The 25491-nt window shown below is 40.1% G+C and overlaps 2 protein-coding genes, 1 non-coding gene and 1 pseudogene across 3 annotated transcripts; 3 read left to right on the forward strand and 1 right to left on the reverse strand.

Moving 5' to 3' along the window:
* Positions 1 to 9980: 9980 nt before the first annotated feature.
* On the forward strand, positions 9981 to 10087 carry LOC147943710 (small nucleolar RNA R71). Its single transcript, XR_015558594.1, has one exon. It is a non-coding gene; the product is annotated as a small nucleolar RNA R71 (small nucleolar RNA).
* Positions 10088 to 13625: 3538 nt separating this feature from the next.
* Positions 13626 to 15269, forward strand: LOC104786776 (senescence-associated protein 13-like). Its single transcript, XM_010512224.3, has 5 exons — positions 13626 to 13987; positions 14083 to 14290; positions 14373 to 14592; positions 14688 to 14794; positions 14895 to 15269. Exons 1-5 carry the CDS (start codon positions 13917 to 13919, stop codon positions 15084 to 15086), a joined length of 798 nt encoding a protein of 265 aa, XP_010510526.1. The 5' UTR covers positions 13626 to 13916; the 3' UTR covers positions 15087 to 15269.
* A 1204-nt stretch (positions 15270 to 16473) lies between these two features.
* LOC104786777 (tropinone reductase homolog At2g29150) lies at positions 16474 to 25413 on the forward strand. The gene is made up of 6 exons (XM_087512331.1): positions 16474 to 16701; positions 17497 to 17670; positions 23149 to 23182; positions 23285 to 23490; positions 23573 to 23687; positions 25222 to 25413. Exons 1-6 carry the CDS (start codon positions 16610 to 16612, stop codon positions 25411 to 25413), a joined length of 813 nt encoding a protein of 270 aa, XP_087368457.1. The 5' UTR covers positions 16474 to 16609.
* On the reverse strand, positions 21448 to 22680 carry LOC147943711 (uncharacterized; annotated as a pseudogene).
* Positions 25414 to 25491: the final 78 nt, after the last annotated feature.

A 25491-nucleotide genomic window follows, 5' to 3' on the forward strand; every position in this document is an offset into this window, starting at 1 on the left:
GCTTGCCCTCAAGCAAACGATCAAGAACAAGGTATGGAGAAGAGGTGTGAAGATGGGGTCTCAGAACCTAAAACATACTGAATAGAGTAGTTAGAATCAAGGTCCTTGTTTTTAGTTCTATGATGCGTGGTGAAGGAATTTCATTCGTTTGATCTACACATGCAATCCTGACAATCATCCCCTTTAACATTTATTAACAAAGAACCATGAATCAAGCTATGCAGTGTCATTGAACTCATTTGGCTAGGGTGAAAGGTTAGAGACAAATGTGGTCTCTTTCTCAAGTGGTTCCATCGATACATAACAAGGTTCTCTCATGAAAAGAGTTGAGCTTAAGAGAAGGCTAAAGGTTGAAACCAACTGATGCATACAAGAGCAGCGCCCTGTCTATCCAAAGAACATTCCAAACCGAAGTTGGACCTATCTCTACCCTTCATCAGAAACTTCATCTCAAACCCATTCTTTCATTCTTTAGATTTGGTCTTAGGAAGAGTTCACTTCTTATCACTCTAACGGACTGGGAAAACTCTAATATCACTATGGTTCATTCACTTTTCTTCTGAAAACTCTAGACATCTTGAGCATTTTTACTTTCTTTTCTTTGTCTATTTTTTTTTTTTTAATTTCATGCCCAGAACCAATTATTCTTTTTACTTTGCTCACCCCAAATCCTTTACTAGACGTGTAAACCTTGAAAACACATCCCCTTCCTTAAGACTTTCTACCCTTTACTTTTCTGCACAAATCCAAACCCAATACATAATGTCAAGTTCTCACCTAGTCCTACTAGTCCGGATAACGCGAACTAGAGCTACACAGGATCCTACTCTTGTCGGTTAGAACCTAACACTTTCTAACAAGCTCAACTCGGAAAAGACCTGACACTCAAGAATACAATTGGCTTGAAAGAACGGTTGGTTAAGGGCGCGGGAAACTGTTCCAAAGATGGGAATCAGCTACTTGGATTGACAAGGGTGGTAAAAATGTGAAAGACAATCCAAGTATGTATATGGTATCCATGAGTTCAACTTCAATGCATAACAAGATAATTGCAAGTCAGGATTAGGTTCAGATAGATAGGGAATGACGTCAATTAAGAACATGCTTCAATCTTACATTTTCAAATTCAATCAACATGCATCAAAGAACTAATAACAAGGGCCTTGATCCTATCCTATTGAATTCAGCATGCTACCAAGGTTACAATCATCATCAACCCCTATGCTAAAATGCAACAACCCTATATGAATGACACTAGACTCAATCCTAATATGCAAGTGCAAGCTACATGAACACTCTGTTTTTGTGGAAATTTTCAAAAAATTTCAATTTTTTTTTGTTTTTCTATGCAAATAGATGAATGCTATCTCAAACATGATATAATGCAAAAATTTGAAATAAGAATCACAGAAAACATCATCAGATACATCATCTCAAACCCTCCCCCAAACTTAAATTACACAGTCTCCTATGTAAGAAAAATTTGCAGGAGAATTTAAGAATCACAACAGAAACAATTCACAAATGAAATGGTATATACAAGGGAAGGTAGGAGTACCTCAGTAGTAGAAGAAGGAGTCGGAGCTCGCCCAAGGAGTTGGTGCGTGGTACTTGCTCTGTCCTTCACCGTGTTCGGGATCCGCAGGAGTGGTCTCACCGGGTTGGTTGACTTGTTGCTCAACCGCTTGCGTGTTCTGATAAGTGCTCGGCTGCTCATCGCACTGCATGTCGTCGACTCTGGATTCGCAATGGTCCGAGACTAAGACTACCACATCCGTAGGCTGATAATCACCTTGCTGCCCAAATTGTTGCTCAACCTCTTGCTCAGCATGAGCTGCAGAACAATGCGCTGATCGACGACTTGAGGAGGCTCCTGAACCACGCGAACCTTGTCCCCTTCTCTCCCTAGATTCATGTGACGAATGACGTGAAGGGACGGGTGTAGGCTGACGCTGCCGTGGCACATATGAAGATTGACGCGCTGGAGAGGGATTCGGGGAAGGTGTTCGCGCTAGGTTCGCGGAAGGGCGTCCTGACATTGGTCTGTTATCCTTGGGGACAAACCTGGGGATGGCGATTGTGGAAGTCGAGCAGCTAAACAAATGCACGAGGTTCTTGACAGTCTTGGAAAGGCTGCTAAGGGCCTTGTCTCTGGCTTTCTCCCATTGTTGAAGCTTGTTGAGGCGGTCATGAGCTGCTTTGACCCCTCTGCTCATTCTCGTTTCGGTGTACTCTTCAAAGTAGAATTGCTCAGGGCGGTACTCAACTGCGTCTTCTTCCATCGGATCTTCTCCTGGTTCTGCGACGTCGACATGTTGCTCTTCCACATCAGAGTGGTATAATGCATCCGCAGGGGGAATGAACTCGACATGCTCACCCCTCAAGATTGTAGTCAGGTCGACGCAAGGGAGGAGTAATCTCGAGGGTCCGACCGCAGGATGCACAAACTTGTATAGCAATCGTCCATTCCTCAAACCCGAGTCCAAAGTGCGTAGCTGCCGCAAGTTGTTTATGTCTATCCAGCGTGGTGGGTACGACTCGGATTGTAGAGCAACGCCTGCAGCCTCAAGAAACCAAGTCACTATACCTCCCATACACATTACTCCTGGAGTGCGGTAGCTGGTGAGTCTCAAGACCCAAGTCTTGTATGACATGATGTAGTTGAGAAGGTAGAGCGATACGGAGGTGTTGGACATATCGCCTTGCAGCGCAGTACAATCCATGGAAGTGAACGAGAATCCTTTAAGTGCCAGATCGATCATCTCAAGCTCGCCATAAGTAATATATCCCTTAATCTCCTTGGCATAAAAGGCATTTGCGACCGCTTTCTGGAAGTAACGCAACACCGGGCTTCTCAGTTTCGTCGCCTTTGTTTTTGATGTAGTAAATGTTGGCGTGCTTCCGATCGTTGCCCAGAGAGCAGATATCTCATTCCTGTCAAACTGCGGCGTGGTGCCTGTTCTGCTGGGAAAACCGAATATCTCTTCGATGGCTCGGAATGTAAGATTGCAGAACTGGCCATGAACGCGGAAGGTAATGTAGCCCAATCCTCCATCAGACATCATGCCTGGCTCATCCGCGTACCAGTGCATCTCCAAGGTAGAAAGAAACTGAATTGTCTCCTCTCTGTATCCACTCTTGGGGGTGTTCATAATTCTCTCCAGATGACATCGCCGAAACAAGTACTGAACATCCTCGCCAATCCCTAGTAGCTCCATCGTCTCAGGATGTGGATATCTTGTTCCACTGAACTCGCACTTTTGGAACAGCTCGTAGTACTTTTTAGGAGTCAGCTTCGTCTCATATGCTGGACGCGACGCAGGTTCTTCCTGTTCGTAGTCACTGCCTTCGTCTCTGGAGAGGGAAACTCGGGCCGGTCTCTTCCCGCGACTCTTGCTCTTGGAGAGCGGTTTGTCTAGTCTGCTCGAACTCGCTGGTTGTTCTGAACCCCCAACAACCTCGTCAACCATGTTTCTCATTTTCATGAAACGCTTCGCCATGGATTCTGGGAATGAACGTTCTCCAGCAACACAACCATATGCCTCTCTCATCTCGTGTATAAGCTCAGTACTTTTTCTGTTTCTCTGAAACATGTAAACTCAAAATTAAACGTTAATACGTTAGTGAGAAAATAATAAGTGCAAAGAGAGAGTGAACCGATAACGTAGTAAATCAAGTTGTGTTGTCGGCGTGACTTAGTGTTTCACTTAGAAGTCGGATATGGATCGATTGGTGAGTTCGCCGTGTGGATCGAGTGGAGAAAGGGTCGACTCGAGTGGAGGCACAATGTCGGCGGGGATCGAGTCGTGATTCTGACGGCGACTCGAGCGGAGTCGGATTTGGTCGAATCGAACGGTGGTGACTTCAGTGTATCGAGTGGATCGAGCGGTGACGATGGAGCGAGAAAACCGATCGAGTGAAATAGTGATGGCGCGACTCAAGGGAGAATTTGACGGCGACTCGAGCGGACGTGAGTTGAGCTGTGATGGCGCGACTCGATCGAGATTTTGACGGCGAGGGTCGAGTGAAGAGCGTGCGACTCGAACGAGGTGAGTCCGGAGAGGGTCGGGTGAAGAGTGTGATGGAGCTTCGATGGCGTGACTCGATCAGTGACTCGAGGTGGAGGGATCGAGTGGAGGACGACGGCTCGAGTGTACTTCGATGGTAGCTCGAGCGGGGAATAGAGGGAGCTCGAAATGTTGGCTCGAGTGATGCAGCTTCACCGCTTGGGTCGTCGGTTGGGGCGGCGAGGGTTGAAACGCAGTGCCTTTGCTTTTCGTGAGGATGTCTTGAAAATTAAACAAAGAGAGAGGGTGAGGTGTGAGAGAATTGTGTTTGGTTGGTGGGAGTAAAGAGTGAGGAGAGTTTTGATTAAATAATGAGGATGGTGAAGATGTCGTGCAAGTGGGAGAAGAAAGAGAGAGTGCAAGTGGAGAGGAAAAGAGAGTGGTGGTGGGATGATGTGAGAGGATGAGACATAAAGGTTGTTTGTCTAGTGGGGGGGAACAAAGGGTGAGAAGAGGTGAAATGATGGGCACGTGGGTGAGAGGAGAAGATTGATAAAACCAATAATTAAGACTCCTTCTCCATATTGTCTTCTGTTCCCTCATTAAACCAACAGTCTCTCCTTGAACTGCTTCTCCCTTATATATTTTTTATCCCCAATCTCTTCTGTATAACTCATTATACTCGACTTCACTCTAAATTCACTCTTTTAACCGCATTTTTTTATTGTTGCTTAGACTCCCTTCTGTAGATTCCTGAACTCAAGAAAACCAAAACAAAAATTAAAAACACAAGAGTCCTAAAAAAAAATATTTACAGTGATACCTTTGGGACTTCCTCCCAAGTGAGCTTGTTTAAAGTCACTAGCTTGACTTTTCAGCTTTTTAGGCTTTTGGGGGTTCATAGAGGGGAACTGAAAACCCCTCTGGTCGGACTTGGTCAGCTAAATATTTCTTGACTCTCTGACATTTACAGTGAATTCACTACCATCTTTGTTCAGGAAAGTGATGGCTCCGAATGGCAGAACTTCCTTGACATCAAAAGGTCCAGACCACCTAGACTTAAGCTTTCCAGGAAATAACTTAAGTTTGGAGTTGAAGAGCAAAACCTGATCCCCAGTCTTAAGCTCCTTGACAACGATTTTCTTGTCATGAAAATTCTTGGTCCTTTCTTTGTAGATCTTTGAGCTCTCATAGGCGTCAAGTCTGATTTCTTCCAACTCATGTAGATCAAGAGTCCTCTTAGCCTGAGCTGCGTCAATATCCAAGTTCAGCAACTTGATAGCCCAAAGTGCCTTATACTCAACCTCTACAGGGAGATGACATGCTTTACCATAGATCAACTGAAAAGGTGTTCTGCCTATTGGCGTCTTGAATGCTGTTCTGTATGTCCAGAGAGTCTCGTCCAGCTTCACAGACCAATCTTTCTTCGAAACCCCAACAATTCTTGACAAGATACCTTTAATCTGCTTATTTGAGACTTCTACCTGTCCGCTGGTCTGAGGGTGGTACGCAGTAGACACCTTGTACTTCACCCCGTATTTTTGCAGCATACTCTCAAACACCTTGTTGACAAAATGAGTACCACCATCGCTGATCACTGCTCTGGGTATCCCGTACCTTGGAAAGATTATGCTTTTGAACAGCTTCAGAACAACCTTGTGATCATTGGTAGGACTGGCAATGGCTTCGACCCACTTAGAAACATAATCAACTGCCACCAGAATATAGACATTGCCATTCGATGGCGGGTTGAAAGGACCCATGAAGTCGATACCCCAAACATCAAATATCTCAACTTCTAAGATCGGGTTATGGGGCATCTCGTTCCTCCTCGTGATGTTGCCCATCCTCTGGCAAGCATCACACTTGGTGATGAAACTGTGAGCGTCCTTGAACAAGGTTGGCCACCAGAGACCTGCTTGGAGAACCTTCTGAGCTGTCTTGAATGTGGCGAAGTGACCTCCATAGGTGGAGCCGTGACAGTGCTCACGCACTCCCTGTACTTCCCCTTCTGCTATGCATCTTCTGAACAGACCGTCAGAACCTCTCTTGTACAGATAGGGTTCATCCCAGAAGTAGTGGTTGACTTCTCTGAAAAACTTCTTCTTCCTGTAGGGATCCATATCATCAGGAACTTCTCCACAGACCTTGTAATTCACGAAATCAGCATACCATGGCGCAGTATCCGAGGTGATCGCTATACAGTTGATTTTTAGGTTCTCAACCCCGGCGTCATGCATCTGCTCACAAACCTGGGCGACCAGAAGTTGTTCCTCAGGCATTGAGTCATCTATTGGAACAGCATCTTCGATCCTCATCCTTGACAAGTGGTCCGCAACTCCATTTTCTATTCCTTTCTTGTCAACTATCTCCATGTCAAACTCCTGGAGAAGCAGGATCCATCTCAACAGTCTCGGTTTGGTATCCTTCTTCGAGTAGATGTGTCTCAGAGCGGCATGATCGATATACATAATGACCTTCGAACCCACAAGATAACTCCTGAATTTCTCGAATGCAAACACAACTGCCAGGAGTTCCTTCTCTGTGGTAGCATACCTTCCCTGGGTCTCGTCCAAGGTGCGACTCGCGTAGTAGATGACATGAAGCTTCTTGTCAATACGCTGTCCCAGAACTGCTCCAACTGCGAAGTCTGAAGCATCACACATGATTTCAAAAGGATGATCCCAATTCGGAGCTTGCACTATAGGTGCTGATACCAAGGCTTCCTTGATCTTGCTGAAGGCTTCCAAACATGCTGCATCAAATTCGAACTCAACCTCCTTGCACAGCAACCTTGTCAAAGGTCTTGCAATTTTTGAGAAGTCCTTGATGAATCTCCTGTAAAACCCATCATGTCCCAGAAAACTCCTGATGTCCTTCACTGTCTTAGGCGGTTGAAGCTGAACCATGACCTCAATCTTAGCTTTGTCAACCTCAATCCCTTTCTCAGAAATTTTGTGTCCCAGAACGATCCCTTCTTCAACCATGAAATGGCACTTCTCCCATTTCAGCACCAGGTTCGTCTCCTCACATCGCGTCAATACCCTGCACAGATTCAACAAACGGGAGGAGAAAGTGGAACCGTACACAGAGAAGTCGTCCATAAACACTTCCACTGACTCTTCAATTAAATCCGAGAAAATTGAAGTCATGCACCTCTGAAAGGTGGCATGAGCATTGCACAAACCAAATGGCATGCGTCTGTAGGCGAAAGTGCCATAAGGACAAGTAAATGTTGTTTTTTCCTGGTCATTTGGGTGGATAGGGATTTGGAAGAATCCACTATACCCATCAAGGAAACAATAATAGGGATGACTAGCTAGTCTTTCCAACATTTGATCAATGAAAGGAAGAGGGAAATGATCTTTCCTAGATACAGCATTCAACTTCCTATAATCAATGCACATCCTATGTCCTGTGATGGTCCTAGTTGGGATTAGCTCATTCTTATCATTTTTGATGACAGTAATTCCTCCCTTTTTAGTTACACAATGTACTGGAGATACCCAAGTACTATCAGAGATAGGATAGATAACTCCAACATCAAGTAGTTTTAGGATTTCTTTCTTAACTACCTCTTTCAGATTAGGATTCAATCTTCTTTGTGGTTCAATACTAGAATATGATTCATTTTCAAGATTGATCCTATGGGTGCAAAGACAAGGTGAAATTCCCTTGATATCACCTAAAGAATAACCAATAGCCTTTCTATACTTTTTTAGCTCAGTTACTAGCATCCCCAATTCATCATCACTCAACCTAGCATTCACTATAACAGGATAAGTTGAATTGGTTCCCCAAAAGATGTACCTGAGCCCGGAAGGAAGAGTTTTGAGTTCTACCTTTGGAGCTTTCAGTTCCGACCAGTCGTCAGCACGGGAGTCTTGAATGATCGCGGTCGAGTGAGAGGGGTGCAACTCGATCGAACGGGACAATAGTGTCTCGAGTCGGGTCTTGACGTCGGTCGAACGGCAGATATCACGTTCTGAACTCTCTGTCTCAACTGCACATACCTCCTCTGCGTCAGATATCTGCTCGAATTCGTCTGATCCATCCGTTTCTTTGTGGGAGTCTAGCAGATTCTTGTAACAAGTGGTCTCCCCATGCAGAAACCCTTCTTCTCCATCCTTGGTTAGAGCGGTTTTGAGATGATCTTCTTCAGCTAGTTCCTCCAACAACTCGTCAGCCAATTTATCCATCTCTTCAATGTAGAAGACTTGTCCTCCTATCGTTGGCTTCTTCAAGGTATCCTTGATGTCAAACTTCATAGTGAAGTCGTCGCCCAGATTGAGGTCAATCTTGCCATTTCTGACATCAATGATGGCTCCAGCAGTCGCTAGGAAGGGTCTTCCTAAAATCACAGGATCTTTAGGTTCTTCATCCATCTCCAGAACCACGAAGTCGGTTGGCACTTCCACGTCTCTGATCCTGACAGGTAAGTCCTCTAAGATACCATGTGGAAGTCTCATTGATCTATCTGCCAGGATGAGGGAAATGTCGCATCCCTTAAACCTTGTGAAACCCAACCTCTTAGCCACAGAGAATGGCATCAGATTCACTGAAGCGCCAAGGTCACATAGGCACCTCTCAAAAGACATAGGTCCAATGGAGCAGGGTAGAGTGAATGATCCAGGATCTTTGAGCTTCTTGGGTACAACCTTCTTCTGGATGATTGCACTGCACTCAAGACTTAGTACAACCATGCCCTGAACTTCTTTTGATCTCTCCATCACTAAGTCTTTGAGGAATTTCTGGTAGTGAGGAACAAGTGCGAATGCATCCAGCAATGGCATTCTCAACTCAATCTCCTTGACTTGCTTTTCGAACAAGGCTTTGTACTTCTCAGTAAGCTGCTTCTTGAACCTCACTGGAAAAGGTAGAGGAGGCTTGTACGGTGGAGGGATGAACCTCGCAGGTCTGTCTTCAGGAACAGCAGGCTCCTTAACAGCTTCAGGCTCGGATTGCTTCACTGGCTCGACCGGGTCTTTGACTGCTTCGTCTGGGTTCTCCGTCTGAGCGTCATCCTGACCAAAATCCTCCCCAGCTAATTCCTCACTGTCCTCAGTGACGTCTGGAACTCCTTGCCTGGGAGGCAATGTTTTCCCACTTCGCAGCGTGATGGCATTGGCGAACTCCTTGGGGTTCTGAACAGCTTTACCTGGGAATTGGCCAGGCTTTGGAGCAGAAGTAGAAGTCGATTGGCCCTCCATGTACCTTATCTTCGAATTTAGAGTTTCGAATTTGACGTTCAAATCATTGTAGGAACACTCCATCCTCTAACTAAGGTCAGCGAACTTCTTTGCAGTATCCATGGAACCGCTAGCTTGGCCCTGAAGAATTTGTTGCATCATCTGCTTCATTTCTTGATCTGGGGTTGGTGTAGGCTGAACTGGTTGAGGGCGGAATCCTGGCGGTGGTCCTAAGGGAGCTTGGTAACCGTGCTGGAACTGTTGTTTTGGAACGAATCCCGGATTATAAGGCACAAAAGGTTTTTGTTACCCTTGCTGTTGTTGTTGCGGCAGGTACACCTGATCTTGTGGATTAGCAACATTGGTACTTCGGTAAGACAAATTGGGGTTCGTCTTGTAGGGGTTGTAACCTTTGTTGTATCCACCATGATTCTGAACATAGCTGATCTCTTCACTCTGCTCACCCTCCCCATCTGGAACTTGGAAAGGGTCATCCTCAGAGACGAAGTGGACGCTCCTCTGCTGGCTCAGCAAGATACGGTCAAGCTTCTCGTTGACATTCTTGAGGTCCTTCTTGTACTTCTCTTCAGACCTAGCGTCGCCGCGAAATGTGCGGTCATAATCCTAGTTGTAGTTGCCGTCGGACTGAGCGAGATTCTCCACCAGTTGCCAACCTTCATCGACATCCTTTTTCATGAAGTTACCATTAGAAGCGGTATCAAGCAGCATACGTATTTTGGGAAGGACACCATGGTAGAGAGTACTCAGTAATGACTCGTTGCTGAAACCATGATGTGGGCACTGGCTGTGGTAACCCTTGAAACGCTCCCATGCTTCACAGAATGATTCTGAGCTCTTCTGAGTGAAGCTGGAAATCTCATTCCTGAGACGTGCTGTTCTGGAGTTGGAGAAAAACTTGGCCAAGAATGCTTTTTTGCAACCATCCCAGGTGGTGATGGATCCCTTGGGAAGGTTTTTCTCCCATTGATGAGCCTTGTCTCCTAGGGAGAAAGGGAAGAGGCGCAACTTGTAACCATCCTCACTCACGCCGTTGATCTTGGTGAGACCACAAAGACGGTCGAACTCGTCCAAGTGGTCGAGTGGATCCTCCATAGGCAACCCGTGAAACTTGTTTCCTTGGATCATGGTAATCAGACCACTTTTGATCTCGAAGTTGTTGTTCGGCACGGCGGGAGGGACGATTCCAGCATGTTGAGTGTGAGTGTTCGGTGCATCCCCAGCACAAATGTTTCGCGGTCCCTGATGTGGTTCATGCTGTTGTTCCATAGTGACGTGTGCGGGATGCTCAACGGGTTGACGAGCTTGTCGTGGGCATTGCAACCGGTTGATTTCGTCGATCACAGGAAGGAGATTCTGATGCCCTCTTGATCTGGTGTGCATGCAAGGTTGCAATCAACAGGTTCCTGAGATGCAAAACAAACAAGCAAACAAGCAAAACAAGTCAGTACTCAGAATGACAAGTGTAACAGAACTTAATCTTGCAAAACTTGAAATCTCAAATGTAACAAAACGAATCCCAAATGGCAACGGCGCCAAATTACATTTCATAAACAATAACAATATTATTCATTTATTTACCACTTTTATACATTTTTCTCATTGCATTTTTTAAACTTATGATTGGTTTAAATTAAATCGATTAGTCTAAAAAGTATTTTTTAATCTATTTAATGGTATAGTGATGTAGATGATAATGTTAAACATAAAATATGTGAATTTGATTTTTAGAAACACAAAAACACATCAAAAATTTCTACACCACCTTAAAAAATTTTTCCAAGTTCAAATAATTCACGGGTGAAACGTATTTTACCGAAAGTAAACGCAAATTTGAATAAACAAAAGAAAAACTTTACTTACATATTTTGTTTTACACAAAATAAATCTTAAATTTCAAATAATAATTTTGCTCATAATATTTTATTTAAATCGATTTATCCTGCACATAGTGCGGGTTCATATCTAGTGGGGTTTTATTTGGGTTATGGGGTATTTGATTAAAGAACAATAGTGTGTGTGATTTGTTAGATATTGTTAACATCAAAGAAGAGACCTGCGTTTTTTACTTATTTGGAGGAAATAAGGAGAGTAAGAAAACATTTTTTTTCGTATCCTATATAGTTGATTTTGAAATAAACTAATGTTAAAACAAGCACACAATATTTGTGTTCAGCTATATTTTTTGTATATGTAAAAAACTATATTTTCCTCAGTCTTGATGCTATGAATTAATATTAATTTTAAGTTAATCTTTTATTATTTGTTAGATATTATTCTCAATTGGGGAAAATGGTGTTAACATCAAAGAAGAGACATGCCTTTTTTGACTTATTTGGAGGAAATAAGGAGAGTAAGAAAATGTTTTTCTTCGTATCCTATATAGTTGATTTCTAGATAAACTAACGTTAAAACAATCACACAATATTTGTTTTCAGCTACATTTTTTGTATATGTAAACAACTATATTTTCCTCAGTCTTGATGCTATGAACTAATATTAATTTTAAGTTAATCTTTATTCTTTGTTAGATATTGTTCTCAATAGGAGAAAATGGTGTTAACATCAAAGAAGAGACCTGTGTTTTTGACTTATTTGGAGGAAATAAGGAAAGTAAGAAAACTTTTTTTCTTTGTATCCTATATAGTTGATTTCTAGATAAACTAATGTTAAAACAAGCACACAATATTTGTGTTCAGCTACATTTTTTTATATGTAAACAACTATATTTTCCTCAGTCTTGATGCTATGAATTAATATTAATTTTAAGTTAATATTTTATTATTATAATATTAATTTGTGTCAAGTATTAGAAAATATGATTTTTGGAGAGACTTCACAAAATTTTTAAAACCCTGCAAATATTGAAGGAAAAAGTAAGCTATCGACTGTATTGAACAAGAAAAAGAAGATGGCATGTGCACAAACTTGTAGTGGATTTGTATAAATTACAAGCTTGAACAAGCTGTTAGCAATGATTTAAGACGGTATGTCTTACTCTTACTATATCCTTTTGTTAATTTTAATTAATGATTAAAGTTGTCGCATAAAAATTAAGATATTATGTAAATTTTGTTTTCCTAAATTAAAGTATTATTAATTATCTATTTTTTTAAAAAATATACCTCTAGATAAAAATCTGCATAATACAAATGATGATAAAATACATATAATTAATTATGTATTAAAATTTAGAAACATCAAATAAATTTTGTATGAGATAATAAATAAGAAATAACTACTTAATTATTTCAACTAAAACTTTTTACTGAGATGTTCTATTTATTTTATTTTGCATCAAAACATGAAAAACACATATTAAATATTTTTAAAAAAAATTTGCACATTAAAAATTAAAAATTATATATCTAGATTTAAAATATATAAGAATTAATAAAATTATAAAATGAAATATATCTCGCGCGATGCGCGAGCCTACTTCTAGTAGATATATATAGTGAACATCTCAAAGTAAGTATTTGCACATCTCAAAGTTTAAAATCTTAATCCATAAGTTTGAAAAAATAATATTGTACATATATGTATGAGTTGGTAACTATTTTTTATTCTTGGTATAGTTATATTTCTATTTGTCATAAGATTTATTACAACTTCGTTGCAACAAATTAATAATTTTATTCGTAAACTATAAAGGAGAAGAGTAGTATAAGGCTAGTAATGTAATTAGTATTTGTCAAAACCCTATAGACTAAGTCTATATATATTGTACATCCTTGTCATGAATGAATATACGATCCTTTCATAATATAAACTGCAAAGACAACAAAAAAGAGAAAAAAAATCATAGAAAACTATCGTGAAATTTTGTGATGATAATGGTACTTAAATAAAGAAAAAATCGTTTAATATTTTACCTTCAGTAAAACTCCTTTATGGAATCGGCTACTCAACGTCACCGAAATTGTTTTCGTAGGTGATTTAGCTTACCTTTGAATACCGGTTGGAAGGTATTTTTTCAGAAGTCTCCAACCTCAGTCAGTTGCCATGACGGTACCTAGTACTGTTGTCCATGTGTAGTCAGATTGTAGAAAGGTGCAAAGTTATTCCTAATAATAATTAAAATATTTAAAATTATTTTATGACATGAAATAATAAGAAAATATCGTAGCAACCTTATGAGTGTAACCTTTTAATATAACGTTTATGAGTATTGTTTGTCAGTTGTTACTCTTTTGCTAATTATTAATTATTCTTATATCTCATTAGTATATGGTTCGTTTGTTAAGGTAAACAAAAGTTACTCAGTAATTTTCCTACTTTTACACAAGTCATATAAGTTTTTTTATGAACACATAGAAAATTACATACATACAGTACGACTGTACGAGCAAGCATAAAATATCTTCATAACTCTCCAAAATATAGCCTCGTAAGTCCTTTTATGTGGGCCGCCGACTGTTCATTTTATTTTTTCCTGATCTCCTCACGAGAACTTATGGCTAGATCCGATTGTGGTCGACAGGTCATCATCATGATATCTGGAAACTTGAGATGAGGGAAACTGACAGCCAGGAATGCCCTATCATGGATACGTGTGGTTGAAGTCGACTTTCGACCTGTTGGCAATGTGAGTACGTCTGTACGTGAGGTGGGAAGTTTCAAAATTTAAACTATGACGACTAGTCTATATAAGATGTGTGATCATCGCTGGTAAAAAGTCATCACTGGCTGAAAACTAGGTATGGCAACGAACTCTAGATGGAGTCTTGGAGGGATGACGGCTCTTGTCACTGGTGGCTCTAAAGGCATCGGGTCAGTCCCCATTTTCATAGATTTTTCTATTATCTTTTATTGTATTATAATTTAATTTTCTAAGAACTAACTATGTTTGTGTGAGTCATGAATAGGGAAGCTGTGGTGGAGGAACTGTCTATGATGGGAGCAAGAGTCCACACATGTGCAAGAGACGAAACTCAGCTTCAAGAACGCTTACGTGAGTGGCAAGCAAAAGGGTTTCATGTCACCACTTCTGTCTGCGACGTTTCTTCTCGTGAACAACGAGAGAAACTCATGGAGACCGTTTCCACTCTCTTCCAAGGAAAACTCAATATCCTTGTAAGTTTACATACATAAGCTTCTCCTCTTTGAGATTGGAATCCCCGTTGCGTTTTTATGGTGTTTATGTATACTTTTATAGGTCAACAATGCCGGTACGTTCATAGTCAAGCCGACCACAGAGTATACAGCAGAAGATTATTCGTTTATAATGGCGACAAATCTCGAGTCAGCTTTCCATCTCTCGCAGCTCGCACACCCTTTGTTGAAAGCATCTGGTTCAGGGAGCATCGTGCTCATGTCGTCCACTGCTGGAATTGTGCATATCAATAATGTTGGATCCATTTATGGAGCAACCAAAGGTACCGTATATAGTATACATGTACCTCCTTAAAATATATATAATATATTCCTTGTGTTATGATACTTACATATAAAAGTATATAAACTCATTTAGGAGCCATGAATCAGCTGGCTAGAAACTTAGCTTGCGAATGGGCGAGCGACAGCATAAGGGCTAACGCTGTTTGCCCATGGTTCATCACAACTCCTTTGGTTAACGATGTAAGGCCAAAATAAAAAGTTCTCCTAGTTCGAGAAAATGGAAAAAAAAATGAAAAAAAAAATATATATTCTGATCTTAATTACTGTTAAAATTTCTTAGTGTCTCAATGACAAAGAGTTTAAAAAAGAAGCGGAAAAGAGGACAGCGGTAGGGCGTATTGGAGAGGCAAACGAAGTATCACCGCTTGTGGCATTTCTTTGTCTTCCTGCAGCTTCTTACATTACAGGCCAAGCCATCTGCGTTGACGGAGGTGTAACTATCAACGGTTTCTCCTTCAAGCTTGTGCCATAAAAACACATATATGCAAGTGTTCGGATTATATATCAACCTACGTACGGGTTATGGGTCTGTGCTGTCTTCTTGTTAATTCTTGAATATTTATGCATATGCTTTGTGAAAAACTGATCGGGAGTCCAATATTCTGAAATGCGTTGTCTAAAATTTCGAAATAATAAAAGTTAATGTTGTTTTAAATTTAATGTTTGTAAAGTCTTGATTTAAACATATTAAAGGAATAGATAGCCTAATAAAGTAAACAAAGCATCTCATGCGTCTAGTTTTTTTTTTTTTTTTTTTTTTTTTTTTTTTTTTTTTGACAACCATGCATCTAGTTTTTATGTGGAATATATCGTTTTAGCCATATATAGAAAAGAGAAAACATGACGAAAAGGATTGTCTTAAGTAAATAATTGAGCTTGGTATTGCAAAAGCGAATGACCAATACATGGGCATGTGGGCGTGAAAAGGATCATGTTTATACAGTATTGAGGTCTGGTCCAATTTGGTAGATAATAAGTGAAATGGTCCCCGAGCAATGACAGTTACAGCAAAGTACTGTTTTGTAAAAGACATTACTTGCAAATATGCCCACATTTCAAACGTTTAAATCTTTTAGAAGGCTCATATGTTTATTTTTGTTCACATTTCTTTTATTGGAAGGCTAAATATTTTGCTTTTACCCTAACGCCTCAAATTATATATATTGACCAAGCTCTTTTTACAAAACAAATGGTATTGGAACAATAAGTTCAAAATCATTATATGAATAGCTAGAAGGAAGTGATTTTGGTTTAAAGGGGTTTCAACTTGCTCTTTGAATTGAATATATGTGTGTCTAAAACTTGAGCTTGTATTTTTTTAAAAAGATTATCTTGTAAATTGTAACGTGGTCCCGTATTGTAAACATCAATTAAATAAAATTGCTGATGTCCAAAAAGGAAGTTTGAGTAGGCGAGATAACGACGCTGATCAAGTGGAATCAAAATGCATTTATGGCTTTTGTTGATCGCATAAGAGTTGCCTAATAAGGCAATGAAAGACAATAAATGATATTTTTATCAGGAGGCAGATGAGCAAAATTTGATTTTGACTCTTGACGCTTGTGAGAGCAAAAAGTTATATTGGGAAAGGTGTCATTCATTCATACAAGTGATTCGTAATTCTTCCTATTTTGAGTTCCGCTTTTGTGCTTAGACCCTCGATCTGAAAACCAAATATCAAACCTTGCAAAACAAAAAATTATTCTCATATATATATATATATATATATTTTTTGTCAAGGATTATTCTCATATATATGTCATGAAAATAAAATTAAAATTAAAATCTCATTTGTGGCATAAGTAAAACGTTTCTTAATGAGGATTAAGTGATCTAGCCAGAAATAAACTTGGCTGATATAGAAGAAGAAGACTAGAAACAAAGATACTGAGAAAGAATAAGCTGATTTGGTCCAACCTGACAACTAGACTTGGTCTGTGATATTTCTCTATAAGACGATGAGTCTATGATCTTCACTGGAGAAGCTGATTAGAAATGGCTAAGCCAGGAGAAAACTTGAGAGACAAATCCAGATGGAGCCTTGGAGGCATGACCGCTCTTGTAACCGGTGGCTCGAAAGGGCTCGGGTCAGTCCATGTTCTCCTACCTTACCTACTTTTCTAGTTCAATGCTTCTCTCATTTCAATAATATTTTTTTTTGGTGGATCTTTTGATGCTATTCCGTGTTAAACATACTTTTTACATGAACTCCAAGATCTTAAACATCTATATTAATCAAATAATAGAATCATAAAGAGGGTTAAAGTAATACCTCCACTCATTGTAGAAATGATGCTTACTTGAATGGTTTCTTCTTCTTCAATGGCTTGAAGGCTTGAAAGGAAACTCTTAAATGATCTTTAGGTGGAAGATAAGGTTTCTCTCCCCTTTTCTATAAACTATTTTCTTTATTTGTTGTTTTGTTCTTGTGATGATTTGTGATGGAACAAATCATCTATTTATAGGAGGGAAGAGGACCTTACTCCTCATAAGGGTTTTGTCTTCTAATTTAATCTCAACCATCCATCATAGTAGAGATGAAGACAGCGGTGACAAGTGTGAGGACAAGTGTCTCGTATTGCTTCAAACACAACATGCAACTTCACACTTGTCCTCTTATAAGCTTTAGCATGACATGTAGCTTAGTACTTGTCCTTATAAGCATAAGCTTCACATGTAGCTTAACACCTGTCCTTTTAGTTCCCAAATGATTAAAACAAAAATATAACAAACCCAATTAATAACCTACTAACTATAAGACCACATACATGGGTAAGAAATAATTATTTTCTTACATTCCGATGTTTTATAATCAAGACAACCCTAAAAAGAGCAAAGCTTAATGATGTGTCGACTAAAATTTTATGTGTGCTATAAAACAGAGAAGATGTGGTCGAGGAACTAGCGATGTTGGGAGCAAGAGTCCACACATGTGCCAGAGACAAAACTCAGCTTCAAGAACGCTTACTTGAATGGCAAGCAAAAGGGTTTCAGGTCACCACTTCTGTATGCGACGTTTCTTCTCGTGACCAACGACATAAACTCATGGAAAATGTTTCTTCTCTCTTCTATCAGGATTGAGTAGAGGAAGAAGATGAGCTCGGACTCGAGCAAGAACAAGAGAGAGAGAGTGAAAAGATAAAACTGAGCTAGAGAGAGAAAAGTTAGTTATTCTCATTAAATCTGTAAATGTGTGATTACAATTGTTTATGTACAAGATTAGGATTAAGTAAAAGGAAGCTTAATCCTACATAAACTATACAATATATAAACCAGTTAATTAATCCCGGTTTACTATTCTAATACACCCCCTTAAACCTTTCAATCCGGATCCAGAGAAGGATTGTAAAGGTTTGATAAACCCATTCGATGAAGCAAAGAATGAAATTGTCGAGGCTGTAAGGGCTTAGTCAGGATATCAGCAAGTTGGTTTTCTGTACCAATGTGTAATGTCTTCAGGTTCCCAAGCTTGATCTGATCACGCACAATATGGCAATCAATCTCAATGTGCTTCGTCCTTTCGTGAAACACTGGATTTGTGGCAATGTACACAGCAGATTTGTTGTCGCAGAAGAGCTTAGCAACCGAAGTAACTGGAGCTCGAAAATCTCGAAGGAGTTGCTGAATCCATAGGACTTCTCGAGTAACCTCAGCCATGCTCCTATACTCAGACTCTGTACTGCTATGGCTCACAACATGTTGTTTCTTAGATTTCCAAGAAACAAGTGACTTACCAATGTAAACACAAAACCCAGTAATTGAACGCCTTGTATCAGTGAAAGTTCCCCAATCCGCATCCGCAAAAGCATTCACACAAGTCTCATTAGATGTAGAGTAGAATAAGCCTTGACCTGGACTACCCTTGATGTACTTGAGAATCCGATGTGCAGCTTGCATATGAGCATCAGTAGGGAATTGTAAGAACTGACTGAGATGGTGTACAGCAAATGTAATATCAGGTCTTGTGATCGTTAGGTAAAGAAGGCGACCAATAATCTCCCTATAAGGCCGTGCTGAATCCAAAAGAGTTCCTGTGTCTTTCGTAAGGTGAACATATGGATCCATAGGAACAGTAGTTGGCTTACATGCTAATAATCCAGTGTTCTCCAGTAAGTCCAGAGCATACTTTCGCTGACAAACAGATATACCCTTGCTCGTTCTTGCAATCTCCAGCCCAAGAAAAAATCGCAGAGGACCTAAGTCCTTGATTTTAAAAGCTTGAGCAAAGACAGCTTTAAGTGCAGCCAAATCCTCAGCATTATTACTAGCAATAGCAATGTCATCAACATACACTAAGACTACTAGAAAACTAGTTGCTGTGAACTTAACAAACAAGGACGTATCTGCCTGGGATTGTAAGAATCCATCATCAAGTAAGACTGAAGTAAACAAGCGATTCCACTGCCTAGAAGCTTGTTTTAACCCGTATAGCGACTTACGAAGGCGGCATACAGCATTCGGAGGTAAGACTTGTGAATTACCTGGAGTGTAGCCTTGAGGTAAACTCATATATATCTCCTCATCAAGCTCACTGTGTAGAAATGAATTAGAGACGTCCATTTGATATAACTCCCATCCATGTGTAGCTGCCAGTTCTAACATAAGCTTGACACTCGTTAGCTTCGCCACAGGAGAGAAAGTATCATTGAAATCAACACCTTCCTGCTGAGTATATCCCTTAGCCACCAAACGTGCCTTGTATCTCTCGATAGTACCATCAGAATTATATTTGATGGTAAATACCCATTTACAGCCAACAACATTCTTTCCAGGGGGTAAAGAAGTTACATACCAGGTTCCATTTATCTCCATCGCATCCAATTCCTTATTAACGGTACCTTTCCATATATCAGACGCCATGGCTTCTTCAAAAGTCTTAGGTTCAGTCTCCATTGAATAGGATAAGATATAGGAACAATAATGTGGGTTGAAGCGATTATATGATAGAACAGAAGATAGTGGATATGGTGTAGTATGATTAGGGGGAAGAATAGATGAGACATTAGCCAATGCACAATGATACTCAGATAAGTAACTAGGGGCTTTAGCATTTCGTTTTGGTCTCTTCGTAGGTAAAGAAACAGGTGTAGTATCTGGTAAGACAGTAACTGGTTCCCTATGTTCCCAGTCTCCCTATTTTCCCTAGTTGGCACTGATGAAGATGATGAATGTGCAGAATGAGGTACATAAATAACAGTATGAGGTAAGCCAGTCGATGTAATAGATGAAGATGGCATGTTAGGAACAAAAGGGATTGGATGTGGTAAAATGGTATGTGAGAATATATCAGCTATATGTTTTTCAGCATCAAGATATGGGAAAATATGCTCATGAAAAATAACATTGCGACTAATGGAAATTACATTCGTAGCTAAGTCTAAAACTTTATAGCCCTTGTACCCAGAAGGGTATCCTAAGAAAACACTAGACTGTGCTCGTGGTGTAAATTTTGTTCTATCCTTTTGCAAAGTACTAACATAACAAAGACAACCAAAAGATTTAAGAGCTGTATAATCCGGTTTCTTATGCATTAATTTTTCAAAAGGTGAAACATTATCAAGTAAAGGAATTGGTGTTCTATTTATGATGAAAGCAGCAGTAGTAATGCAATCACTACAATAGACAAGAGGAACATTTGATTGAAAAAGTAAAGCTCTAGCTACATTTAATAAGTGTTGATGTTTTCTTTCTACTACAGAATTTTGTTGTGGAGTGTAAGCACAAGAAAAAAAATGAAGCATGCCATGTTCTTTTATAAGATATTTGAAAGCTAATTCGGGAGCATAATTCAGTTCGAATTGCCTTTATCTTTGTATTAAATTGAGTTGCAATAAGCTTCATAAAAGCAGGAAAAACATGAGTAACTTCACTTTTATTTTTCAACATATAAATCCAAGTCATCTTGTACAATCATCAACTATTGTAAGAAAATACCTATATCCTTCTATAGACTCTACTGAAAAGGGACCCCATATATCTAGATGTAACATATCAAATGGTTTTTCAGAGACATGATTATGAAAAGGAAAAGATAGTCGTTTTTGTTTAGCTAATGGACACACTGAACAATGATCTAGACTCGAGACACTTGTTTTATTAATAGAAAGATTACCAGACATAAGCTGTAACTTGGCGTTTGAAGGATGCCTAAGGCGTTGATGCCAAAGAATTCCTTCATCCACTAAGGATCCAGAGACTTGATTATAGGAGACTTGATTGATGACAGGAGACTTAGCAGGTGTAGATAGGGAGTGTTCATTCAAGATGTAATGATTGTGAAAAAGGTTAGCACTCCCAATCATCCATCCCTGAGAAGACTCCTGTAAGAAACATGATGTAGGATAAAAATGAGCAGAGCATTGATTATCATGCAGCAAAGTCGAAACACTAATGAGATTAAAACGAAAAGATGGAACATAAAAAACGTTGTAAAGAATCAATGAATCAGACAAATGAATGGTGCCAGTTTGGTTAATATGGAGTCTAGTTCCATTAGGTAAAGCTAATGTGATGCCAGAGACTAAAGAAGTTTCCCTAAACGTAAAGAGATCATAACAAACATGACTAGTTGCCCCACTATCAATCATCCAAGCACCATTAGGCAAAACACTATGAAGAGAAGATAGAACATGGTGTTTATATGTGAGATTACTATTCTCATATCTAAGATTAGAAGAGATATTAAAGACTGTACCAGAAGACGATTGAGGAGCCATAACCCCTAATTCTGTAATAGATGCACGAGAAAAAGAAACTTTAGGCCCTGGAGTTTCTGAAACCTGAATGCGTGATAATTGATTGACCATCGGTTCTGTAACCTGAACTCGAGAGAGTTAACTGATCAGGTCTTGAGCTTGACTTTGAGTCAGCTGGCTCACATCCAAGTTAAAAGCATTAACAGGAGCATGAGGATAATACGACATGCTTCCATCAACTTGAACATTCGCAACTACCCTTGGCTGTGTTGTACCAGATCTTGGACCAAAATTCTGATTAGTAGATTGCCCTTGGTTATAGAATTGACCTTGATTATTCTGATTAGCCTGACCACGAGGCATAAAAGAAGGTCTCTGAGTATTCAGTCCTTGCCCTGAATTGTTCTGATTTGGATATTTGAAACCAGGTGGATAACCATGAACCTTGAAACATGTTTGAATCATGTGTCCCATCTTCCCACAATGAGTACACATTGGTCTATTACTCCTTGGTCTATAAGTATTGTAAGCTGCTACATACTCACATGGTTCCACCATATACGATCCATTTGCAGTATCACCTTCATAACTACCGGTCGTCTGAAATGCTACATTATCAGACTTTACAAGAGGCTTAAGAGAAACAGTACGTTGTCTTTCATCTTGAGTGACCATGTTGTATGCTTCCTCCATATTTGGTATCGGTTTCAGCATCAAGATGTGCCTTCTCGTCTGTTCATAACTCTCATTTAGCCCCATCAAGAATTTGGTTACTTTACTACGATCCTGTAGACGTTCCCAAAGAACAGCTGCATTACACTCTTAGCGACCACAAGTGCAAACATGAAGCTCTATCTAATTCTTATATTCTTCCCATAGCGTTACATACTCAGTGTAGTACGCACTGACATCTAAAGAACCTTGTTGAATACAAGTAAGTCTCTGTTCAATCTCGTAAACACGAGGTGCATCATCTTGCTTGAAACGAGACAAGAGATTATTCCAGATACCTTCAGCAGTCGAGATGTACAACAAACTAGCTCCAATCTTCTTCGACACTTAATTCATTAACCAAGTGGATACCATATCGTTGCAACGTGACCAAGAACCATGAATCGAATGATCTACTGGAGGTTTCTGAATTGAACCATCAACAAATCCCAATTTATTTCGAACATTCAAACCCATCTGTACTGATCTACGCCAATAATGAAAATCTGAACCCGAAACAAGTCGATCCGAAACCAATTGCAACCCAGCATGATCAGTACTATGAAGAAAATAGGGATTCTCATATAGATCCGTACCTGAATCACCCTGGTTTCGCAAATTTTGATTCACCGAAGTAGTCGGATTTGGATTTGATCCCATATTGATGAAGAATCGAATTGATTATAAGAGATTGTTCTGATTAAAAGCAAAATAAGAATCGGAAAAACAATTAGGTCAAAGAAAGAAGAACTCATAGAGAATCGTATGCGAACACGAATTGAAGAATCACTAATACGATGAAACAACAAAAATCAAAAACAAAAGAGATGATGGAAGAGATGATGTGAGTGAGAATAAGCTCAGCTGAAGAAGCGCTCATGATCGATGATGCTCTGATACCATATCAGGATTGAACAGAGGAAGAAGATGAGCTCGGACTCGAGCAAGAACAAGAGAGAGAGAGAGAAGATGAAACTGAGCTAGAGAGAGAAAAGTTAGTTATTCTCATTAAATCTGTAAATGTGTGATTACAACTGTTTATGTACAGGATTAGGATTAAGTAAAAGGAAGCTTAATCCTACATAAACTATACAATATATAAACCAGTTAATTAATCTCGGTTTACTATTCTAATATCTTCCAAGGAAAACTCAACATCCTCGTAAGTTGATGTATCATAGCAGGATCCATATGGATCTGTAAAGAAGATCAAGTGATTATGTTGTGCGATCATTTATTGTGTTTGGTTTGGGTCTACGTATAGGTAAACAATGCGGGAACGGGTATAACAAAGCCGACTACAGAATTTACAGCACAAGATTACTCGTTTCTGATGGCTACAAATCTTGAGTCAGCTTTTCATCTTTCACAGCTCGCACATCTGTTATTAAAAGCTTCTAGTTTAGGGAGTATCGTGTTCATGTCCTATGTTGCTGGAATTGTACATACAGGTTCATCCATCTATGGAGCAATATGTATATACTCAAACAATGAATGATGCATCACGTGCTGAGACTTAATTAACTAATATATGCGTATATATATAAATGCGTGTTTTAGGAGCTATGAATCAATTAGGAAGAAACTTAGCATGCGAGTGGGCAAGTGACAACATAAGGGTTAACTCTGTATGTCCATGGGTCATAGCAACTCCTTTAGCTAACGATGTAAAGATTTCCTTGATAAATAATATTATTACATGAATCTTTAACTTAAGCCAAATGATTATATATATATATATATATTTTAGACAAAACCAATTAAATTAGTTCAAAGTTGTTTTTAGTCAAGTCATCTAAAAATTGAAGACAAGTCAAACATTTTTTTTTTTTATAACTTATATTCACATTAATGGGCCTCCCACAAAAATGGGGTAGGCTTTGAGAAATTACAAAGTATCTAACAGTTACAAAAAGAGGCACATCGGAAAATCAATGCTGTTGCCGGAAAAGGGGATCGGAACTTGCTGATAACCGATGACAGAGGCTCAAACACTAATGCCAATGGGTGCAAGAACGACGGCTTTGCGTCGGGAACACCAGATAAAAACCTTGACGTAAGCAACCAAATTCCATCGCAGCTTCTTCTTCGGTGACCCTCCTGACCCGCTACCGATCTGCCGGCATGCTCAAGCCACCGATCAAAGGCTCCGCGAAGACAGGTCCCAACCTAGCAACCTGCTCACTCAGAACTAACACCCCTCTTCTTCCTACAGCGACCACCGCGACCCCAGGTAAAACTCCTTAGATCCGGTCACGTGGAGGCAAATCCGTGGCAGCTAACAGAGGATGGTGGCTCATTTCACCCTCCACAAACCAATACCCACGAAAGCCCAAGAGATATAACATCCTTGGCTAACCACCGCAACAAAGCAACATACCCTCCTGTCTCCCACCGACTTCCGCCGCGAACCGCAGCTTCGATTGGGTGAGTGAGCCCCGAAAGAAGCTCCACCGCAAACAAACGCGACTTGATCAGAAGCTTCTCGACCCACCAAAAAATGAAGCCACAGACGCATCGGGAAGGAGACACAACCACACCGTTGTCGCCGGAGAAGAAGACTTACCCACCACTGCCTTCTCCTTGCATTTTCAAGATCTCCATTAAGCGCTGCCCAACCTTACCTTTCAACGAACCAAACCCTACAACAAAGCCACGCCTCGGCTGGAGGAGAGAGGACCAGATCCGACGTAAGAGACACCAAAAAAAGCGATCCACGGAGTGCATAAGAAGCACCCCCGACTCTCACGACTCACCACAGACAAACAAGCCCACCGAAGAGAGCACCAGAGGAGCACGAAGTCGCCAACCCCGATCTGCCAGATCTATCCACAGATTTGTCACCGTCCTCAAGCAACTTCACCGTAGAAGCTCTAGCGACCACACCCCGACAAGACTTCGCTTCACGCGCCGATACCTTCACCGGAAACCACCTCTTAGAAGATCAAAGACCAGACCGAAGATGAAGGACAGCTAAGCGGTGGGAGGAGGGGACGGAGAAAGAAGGCTTAAAAAGAAAGAAAACTAAAAGGAGAAGCCCTCTCTGGCGTCGGAAAGGTAAACCGGAGAGGCAAACGATGAGCCCAGAAAAAGTTCTCTAGAGAGGAGGAGAGAGTTTCTAGAGAGAGAAGGAGGAGAGAGTTTCTAGATGATTATATATTATTACTTCTTAATTTTAATTTTAAGGGGAAAATCTCTCAGGGTCTTAGGGATGAAGAATTTAGAAAAGCAGTGCAGAGTAAGACACCAATGGGACGTGTAGGAAAAGCAAATGAAGTCTCATCGCTTGTGGCATTTCTTTGTCTTCCTGCAGCTTCTTATATAACAGGTCAAACCATTTGCGTTGATGGAGGTGCCACGGTCAATGGCTTCTCTTTTAAGCCTCAACACTAAACCTTTGATTGTTTGTTTTCGTTTGTAATTTCTTAAGTTGATTGAGTTTTTTTTTTTTTTTTGGGAACAGTTAGCAAT

The sequence above is a fragment of the Camelina sativa genome, chromosome 5 (assembly GCF_030686135.1).
Source record: "Camelina sativa cultivar CO46 ecotype springtype chromosome 5, ASM3068613v1".
In the NCBI taxonomy this organism is placed as follows: domain Eukaryota; kingdom Viridiplantae; phylum Streptophyta; class Magnoliopsida; order Brassicales; family Brassicaceae; genus Camelina; species Camelina sativa.

Excerpts from the sequence above, each read along its gene's own strand:
- LOC104786776 (XM_010512224.3), top strand. The coding sequence starts at position 13,917 with ATGGCAACGAACTCTAGATGGAGTCTTGGAGGGATGACGGCTCTTGTC. Across the intron at positions 13,988-14,082 it reads GGTGGCTCTAAAGGCATCGG|GGAAGCTGTGGTGGAGGAAC; the intron begins GTCAGTCCCCAT and ends AGTCATGAATAG. Across the intron at positions 14,795-14,894 it reads CAACTCCTTTGGTTAACGAT|TGTCTCAATGACAAAGAGTT; the intron begins GTAAGGCCAAAA and ends AAAATTTCTTAG.
- LOC104786777 (XM_087512331.1), top strand. The coding sequence starts at position 16,610 with ATGGCTAAGCCAGGAGAAAACTTGAGAGACAAATCCAGATGGAGCCTT. Across the intron at positions 16,702-17,496 it reads GGTGGCTCGAAAGGGCTCGG|AGAAGATGTGGTCGAGGAAC; the intron begins GTCAGTCCATGT and ends GCTATAAAACAG. Across the intron at positions 23,688-25,221 it reads CAACTCCTTTAGCTAACGAT|GGTCTTAGGGATGAAGAATT; the intron begins GTAAAGATTTCC and ends AAAATCTCTCAG.